General features: G+C 39.9%; 1 protein-coding gene across 2 annotated transcripts; it reads right to left on the bottom strand.

The window, feature by feature from the left end:
- Positions 1-6172: 6172 nt before the first annotated feature.
- Positions 6173-7673, bottom strand: LOC147623308 (uncharacterized). Of its 2 annotated transcripts, none has more exons than XM_086821423.1 (2): positions 7307-7673; positions 6173-6696 (listed from the first exon to the last, which is right to left on the bottom strand). In XM_086821423.1, the coding sequence occupies exons 1-2, from the start codon at positions 7551-7553 to the stop codon at positions 6380-6382; spliced, it is 564 nt and encodes a 187-aa protein (XP_086677549.1). In that variant the 5' UTR covers positions 7554-7673; the 3' UTR covers positions 6173-6379. The 2 variants fall into 2 exon arrangements, with proteins under 2 accessions (XP_086677549.1, XP_086677548.1); XM_086821422.1 differs by having other exon boundaries at positions 6173-6699; positions 7307-7670.
- Between the last annotated feature and the right edge of the window lie 225 nt (positions 7674-7898).

Raw genomic sequence — 7898 nt, 5'->3', positions numbered from 1 at the left:
GTTGCTTGAAGTACAAGAGTCAATTTGAGAAGAGGAAACCTCCTTCACTATTCGTAGAGAAAGAAAGCTTTAATGGGAAAGATTCGAGTAGTACCTAAACCTGGAGTGATAAAGAGCTGTAGCCTCCTGATAAAAACCAAGTAAAACAAGCAGTGGAAAGCTTGAATACAAGCTATGGAAAGCTTGAACACGGTGTAGAGAAGACCAAAAAACAAGGTATGGAAAAGATTTTCTTTGATACCACTGGTAGCTCACACAGAATGGAGAGCTGAACTCACACACACACACACAATGCTCAAAGAAAGGAACACAAGGGTGTAGAGTGTGAGAGAGATTGGCAAGCTCAAAGGAGAGAGATGAAGCTCTCTACAAGTAGAAAAAGAAAGTGTAAATGAGCAAGTAGCCCATGAGGTTACTTATATAGTAGCTAACCCTTCTAAGGTGCCCATTCACACCTAGATGGTGATGGGGAAAAACCCATGGCTTAGTGGGACAAAAGTACCGACGATGACATAAGTGCATGACCTTATAATGTGGTACTACCAAATATCTATGGGGAAAAACCCATAACCTGGCGAGACAAAAGTGCCGATGGCATAAGTGCATGACCTCATAGTGTGGTACTACCAAATATCTAATAAGAGATTCATTGTGTTCTGTGCTGTGATTTCTAGACCATTAAGTTAAGTTCGTGTAGTTTATGAGTGAACTAAGGAATGTCAAAGAGCATACAATGAATTGAAATGCGCATTAGCTAATGCACCTATTCTAAGGCCACCCAATTAGGATCTCATCTTCCATGTGCACACTAATGCATCAATATTTATTATAGATGTGTTTTGGCACAACCTAGAGAATATAAATTGGACTATCTAGTGTACTTTACAAGCTTGCAATTGAATGATGTTGAGATGAATTACACAATCACAAAAAGAGAAGGATTAGCTACAATTTATGATGTAAAGAAGTATCGACATTACCTTTTGGCTAACTAATTTGTATTTTTTATTGATCATCAAGCCTTATTGTACCTTATAAACAAACCAAATTCAACTAGACGTATACATGCTAGTTGCTTATTCTCTTAGAATTTGATTTAATTGTCATGGTGAGAAAGATTCATAGCATGTACTTGTTGATCATATGTGAAGAATCCTAAATGTTGAACTAGGAATTGGATGATCTAACTCATGCTTCATTGTTCAAGCTTGACTTAGTTCCTAAATGAAGTGAAGAGATCTCTAACTTTTACCTTACAGACTCCCTAATGAGAAACCATTGAATAGAGATCAGGTTTAAGCAAGCTACTCCTTATCAATTGATTGCTAGTCAATAGAGATCAAGGTCAAGCAAGCTACTCCTTATCAATTGTAGAAGTTAGGAAAAGATGATGTGTTACATTGATGTGCGCATGAGATAAATTTGTTAATGTTTTGAAAACAAACACACTCTGGTGTAGTAGGTGGACATTATGCCATAGGAACCATAGCTCATAAAGTTTTGTAAGTAGGATTATAGTAGCCAGCTTTGTTTGGTGATACAACTCAAAGGGTTGTGATGAGTATCAACAATTCATAGTATCTCGATAGAAGGATAGGATGCCTTTGACACCTATCATTATTCTCAACAGCCATTCAAGAAATGGGGATAGGACCCATTCATTAGCCCTACTATAATAAATTACAAGCTTACTCTATAGCATTGATTCTTTCACCAAGTGGGCACAAGCCAAAGTAATAACAAAGGTTGTAATTGCTAAGTTTTTATATAAGAACATCATTTTGAGGTGTGGTTGTCCTCTAGAGTGACAAAGGAATGAATTTCATACATGCTATTGTGAGTCACTTACTATTACAGAATTCTTGGTATTGCATAGGAAATCGTCACCTTATTGCCCACAAGCAAATGATCAAGTAAATGGTTAAACCAAGAGCACTAATAAAATATTGTGTGCGATTCTAACAAAAAAATGGAAACAAGTATCAAACTAGGAAAAAAAGCTCATACAAGGTCTTATCATTTTGATTTTGGCCTTTCATCCTGAAGCAATAATTCTACTACAATACTTAGTGAGTGGTTGTGAAAGAAAATCTAACAAAAAATGCATTAGCAGTAGAGAGACTGACTGACTTGTAGAAACTTGATGAAACAAGAGTAAGAGCTATCCATGGAATGATGGTTGAAAAGCTACAAATGACGTAGTGTTGTCACACAAGTCCCAGTAGGGGCGATACAACTGATAATGACAATGAAGCCAATGGACTATTATGCTACCATGGTATACGGATCCACAAGGATAGTCAATAAAGTGGGCCTTAATGAAATCCACAAATGCACCAAACCAAGGTACACAATCCTTATCTTCTAACTAAGGTCTTGTACCATGCTTTAGGATGGTGGCTAATGTACAGCCCCATTATGAGGAGTAGCCCATGGCATCCTCATATTCACACGAGAAGGTAGAGAAGGCTTGGATCTTTATTTATGTTTTACTTTCATATAACTTTTTCTTTACATCTTGTTATACTTTCATATAAATTTTTCTTTACCAACTATTATATTTATATATATATATTGGATTATGCTATTGTCTTCGTTTTTAAACATAACATGAATACATGTTACCTTTCTTAGGCATCAAAATGTATTTTTTACATATGTATTTCTTTCATCCTTAAGTCGTCATAAAACTTGCTAAGTGTATCTAAAATGTGATTAAGAATCATTGATACTTATTATGTTGCGTAACATTTATTTTACAACTTTTGTGTCTTATTTTATCGTTTGGAAATTGGTTTGCAATGTATGTAAAATGATGGTCTTATTTCATTTGTGTTGGATACATTATATTCACTTTATGATGCTAGGTATCCAATTTGCATCTAGCTACTCCTATCTTATTATGCATGTACACATTTCCAACATTAGAACTACTTAATAGAGAATGAGTGTCTAGTCTACTTCAGGCTGTTGCTTGGTGATCAAAATGGACAAAGCAAAGTAAGCTCTACAAAGCAAAGTCAACGAATCGTCTACATCATGTCACCAAATCTAAAAGCAAAAACGAATCCTCTATGACATGTCACCTAATCTAAATGCAAGGGTTTTGAAAAGGATGTCAAAATGAAAGAGAGAAAATATAGGCATTTCAATATACAGTTGTCCTTCCACAAAAAAACATATATTAGTTGAATCAAGTCTATTAATCCCAACTACAAGTCACCCACTCATTGGATGAATGCATTACATGTCTACCTATTAGAATTAGGGTAGGGATTAGAATTTTGTAGGGAATGAATCCATATGGTGAGCCCTGATCTAATAAAAGGAGAAATGTCTGAATACAATTAATACAAGACACAAATTAACACAAGTTGATGCAACTGAAGGAAATTGATTCAAAGTTGGTTGATCACGGTTGGCTGATTTAGTTTCCTATAAAATAAACCTCGCTCTCCTCGTTCAAAACATCTCCTACAAGCACTTTGAAAGTGACTAAGAGGTAGAAGATAGAGTCAAGAAGAGTAGTAGATTTTGCCTGCACACATGAACAATTAATGCACAACAAGCCAAGGCTAGGTTTCGTGAGAGGTTCAACTATTACGCATAGCAAAATTTTCGGTCTTTTAACTAGTAGGCCCAATTAAAAGAATCCAATCTCGTGCTATTTGTCATGAGCATGCCCATGGACATGCTAATCCTAGTGCTAATCCCTAATTTGCAGCAAATAAAAGACTTGATTCTGGAGCTTCAACAGCTATCATAGGGCATGGATGCGGACCAAGGTGCCTATTGGCCAGGAGATGAGCCTTTGAGGACTGATGTCAACAAATGATTTATTTATGTCCAAGTAACTAGCCGACATGGATGTGGACCAAGGCGCTTGTTGGCCAGTAGACGAGCCTCTGAGGGAGCTGATGTTAGCAACAACAAATAATTTATTTATGTCCATTCACTTGTCCTTCAAGGGCCTATATAAGACCAAGGCTAGCTCCTAGGGCCTATATAAGACCAAGGCTAGCTCCTAGTTCTTCATCCGACACTTTTGGTGTTAGGTCACAGAGTAGCTTAGGTAGGATAAATTTTCCACCCTTTCAAGGACATGCCTATGGATGCTAGAGTTATGTACCTTTTTGTACTGTATGAATATATTGAAAATATAGCTCTCTCTCTCCTCTCCGTCTCTTCTTTGCGTTTTGCATCAAGATGTTCCTATGAAAGGTGTTTAGGACTGAAAGAAGACACAGAGCTTCCACACATATGACATTGGTATCAGAGCTTCAAGTTCAACAATGCTAAACACTGATGGTGTCCCAAATGAAGGTGCACATTCCAAGGAGAGTAACACAAGACATGGAAGAAGTTCCCAAGAGGTTGGTTGGTGGTCTTCCACAAGACCCAAGGAAATGGCAGCCCTATGAATTAGATGCCACTTGGCGCATACCAAGAAAGGCTTTCAAGAAAACTGTTCCAAGGTATGATGATCATCCAAGGGGTGGAGTGATGGTACCAAACTCAATCTTCAGGTAAAGAAGACCAAAGAAATTGTTCAAGGACAGGGCCTGAAGGCAAGGGGACAAAGCGGAATAGATGCATAGATCTTCATCACATTTGGAGTGGAGTTGGAGACAAGGCAAGGTTTTCAGTGAAAAGGTTGCTAGGAAGAGAAGGATGACAGGCTTGGGAGTCCATGTGGAGACAAAGGGATGATGACAACCATCCAAGCTTAGAAGTTGGAATCCCGTCATCAAGTTTAGTAGAAGGGGATGTCATGTGTATACACATAACCATACTAATCTTAGTGCTAATCCCTAATTTACAACAGTTAAAAGACTTGACTCTAAAGCTTCAACAACTATCATAGGTGTGGGTGTGTACCAAGGCACCTGTTAGCCAGCAAATGAGCCTTTGAGGGCTGATGTCGACAACAAATGGTTTATTTATGTCCAAGGAACTGGTAGATAGCAAATAGGTCACCACTTGTCCTTCAAGGGCCTATATAAGACAAATGCTGGCTACTAGTTCTTCTTCTGACACTTTTGGTGTCAGACACTTTTGATGTCAAGTCACAAAGTAGCTTAGGTAGGATAGGTTTTCCATCTTTTCAAGGGCATGCCTATGGGTGCCAAAGATATGTACCTTTTTGCACTATATGAATACACTAAAAATACAACTCTCTCTCTCTCCTCTCGATCTCTTCTTTGCATTTTGCATCATGATGTTCCTATGAAAGGTGTATAGGCCTGAAAACAGACAGAGCTTCCGCGCATGTGACACTATCATTGACTACCCTTTTTCCCCTATTTTCTTCTTTTTTTACTCTCTTCTTTTACTTTCAAAGTTGTGCTTGATAGTCAAACCTCTGTTGGCAGTAATCTGACATTAACTTCAATTTTGGGCAGTACTTAAACATTCATAAGTTCTAGCATCCTACATTTACAAGCATTCACTCGGACCTTCAAAAGATTATGCATCCATTTACATTTTAAGGGCAACTTTCATGGCATGACCTAGTTGGGTATGTACTTAACCCCTACTATGGTGTAAGTACCACATGTGAAGCACATTACATCTTCTGTTTGTCGCTTTCAGTAGGTCAGCAGATGAGGCTTCAGGACTCGTCAATGAGTCATCACCCTTGGATCTAATAACTAGACTAGACAGTACCCCTGAATGAGGCTATGCCAATATAACACATGAGAGGGAGACATCATTTCAGTGCAGGATCTTCAAACATCAAACAACGCCTGTGGGAATCCATGAGAAACAAGAAACCCTCTTCCCTATCAATCAATTGCCCAAGTGTTCATGGACTGCATGATAAAAACTAGTCAGTTCACATTTAAGCAGTAACCATTTGTCTACGATGTCTACACATATGAAGTTTAAGTAGTGTCGAGCTTGAATACGAGTGCTGATACATAGGAGGAAAGATGCTTGGTTTCCAAACATGCAAAGCTATGATACAAAGTGTGATGACAAGACCAGCAATTACCAAGGTGTCATCACTTTATCATCAACCAGTAAAAATTTAGGCAGTGTGACATGAGGAGCCCCTTGCCCAGTAAACCACCACAATCTTAAGCCAGATATAGCATGAAATGGCCATATGAACCTTAAGCCAGAGATGAACATGAAATGGCCATATGGGGATTTTCCTTTGCACCTCATATATACTACTGGTTTTTCATTTGGACAACCTTTAGAAGCATCAAGCAATAGCAAATACAAAAATCCAAAGAGTTGAAACCTTTAAGCCCTAATAAGTTACAGTTGGAACTTTACACGAAGGCTCTATACTGCCCATGGCTAGATTGAAGTATAATCACAGGCATGTGGGCCGTCAAACCACAAGATGGACCAGAGAGATAACTATACTTCATCTGTCCAGAAATTTCTCGATTGCAGTTATCAATGCTGCCTTTGGCACAGCTCCAATGATAGTGTCTTTCTTCTGCCCTTGTTTGAAGATCATTACAGTGGGAATGCTTCGAATCCCATACTCGGTGGCAGTGGCAGGGCTTTCGTCAGTGTTGAGCTTCAAGCACCTGACCCTGCCCGCATACTGCACGGCGAGCTCATCGACCAAAGGGGCAATCATGCGGCATGGTCCACACCAAGGTGCCCAGAAGTCCACGAGCACAGGGACATCACTCTCCAGCACGAGCTCTTTCCAGGTCTTGTCAGTCACGGCACCTGCTGCTTAAAACATGGGATGATCTTCAACATAAACCACAAAGGAGCTTCATAGACATACATGCAGCTAGTCTGCTAGAAATGACATGCCAGAAACAGTGTGTAACAGGTCTGACTGTCACAAATAACATGCTACATGCAGTAGAATACCAAAAATTAGAGGTTCTTCCTGATACATTCCACGGAGGTAGAGTTCCTTCATCCATATAGGGTTTGCAAGCTTCTCGGTCAGGTTAAAAGCTAAGGTTTCTTCACAATAGAATTATGGTATGCAGTCTTGTAGGTTTGGTTAACGCGCAAAAAAAAATTGATTCGCATTTGCACACTTCAATACTACAGAGAAAGGGCAGGAAGGCCAAGGGTTTCTTCCTACGACATGCCAGAATCAGGATTTACGTACTCAAATTAAGAGGGCGAAAACGCATTCTGGGACGGCCAGGGTTTGTACAGATGGAAAGAGCTAGTATTTTTCCCTATATATCATGCCAAAATTAGGGTTCGCAAGCTTCAGAGCCCGATCAAAACAACCAACAAAACTTAAAAAAGGTTCCAACTGTCGCATGCAATGAGTTAAAGTTTGCAGACAAAGAACAAAAAAGAGAGATCATACCAGGAGTCAGGGTTTCTTGCTGCTGCTCGCAGACGATCCCTCGTGAAGCCCGACGATGGGAGATCGAAGTACTGGTAGAAAACTTGGAGGGAGCCGCGAGCCTCCTCAGGCCCGAGCATATTGGTACGGCAAGGCGGGTGTACGACCGAGGAAGAGCGGGTGAAGAAGGGACCATGAGAGCGACGGTGGTGCTGGATGATCCATTGTGAAGAAGGGCCATGCCCGCAGAATCCAGCACCATGGCCATATCACAGAAACACTGAAGAATTTCGAGCTTGGGGGAGTCTCTTGGCTATGGCGATCTCTGGACGGTGTGCGTTATCTGTTAAGTTTGTGGGCATAGACGGATACAAGGAAATCATAGATCGCGCTCACACCTAAGAGTCCAAATCATCCACATCATCCTAGCCGTCTATCTTGGCCATCAAACGGATTTGATTCCGGCCCAATTTGTGGACAGCATTGCACCACTTCAAAATAAGAGGGAGAGGGAGAGAGAAAGAAGAAAGTGACACTAGTGTCATCTAAAGACCCTAAGGGTCTAGAAGATGATTCTCCTATGATCTCTCCTCATCCAGTGTCAATCTCTGAG

Source organism: Cibotium barometz, chromosome 27, assembly GCF_041138505.1.
Source record: "Cibotium barometz isolate CiBa-2024 chromosome 27, ASM4113850v1, whole genome shotgun sequence".
In the NCBI taxonomy this organism is placed as follows: domain Eukaryota; kingdom Viridiplantae; phylum Streptophyta; class Polypodiopsida; order Cyatheales; family Cibotiaceae; genus Cibotium; species Cibotium barometz.
This window is presented reverse-complemented; position numbering and strand designations above follow the sequence as displayed.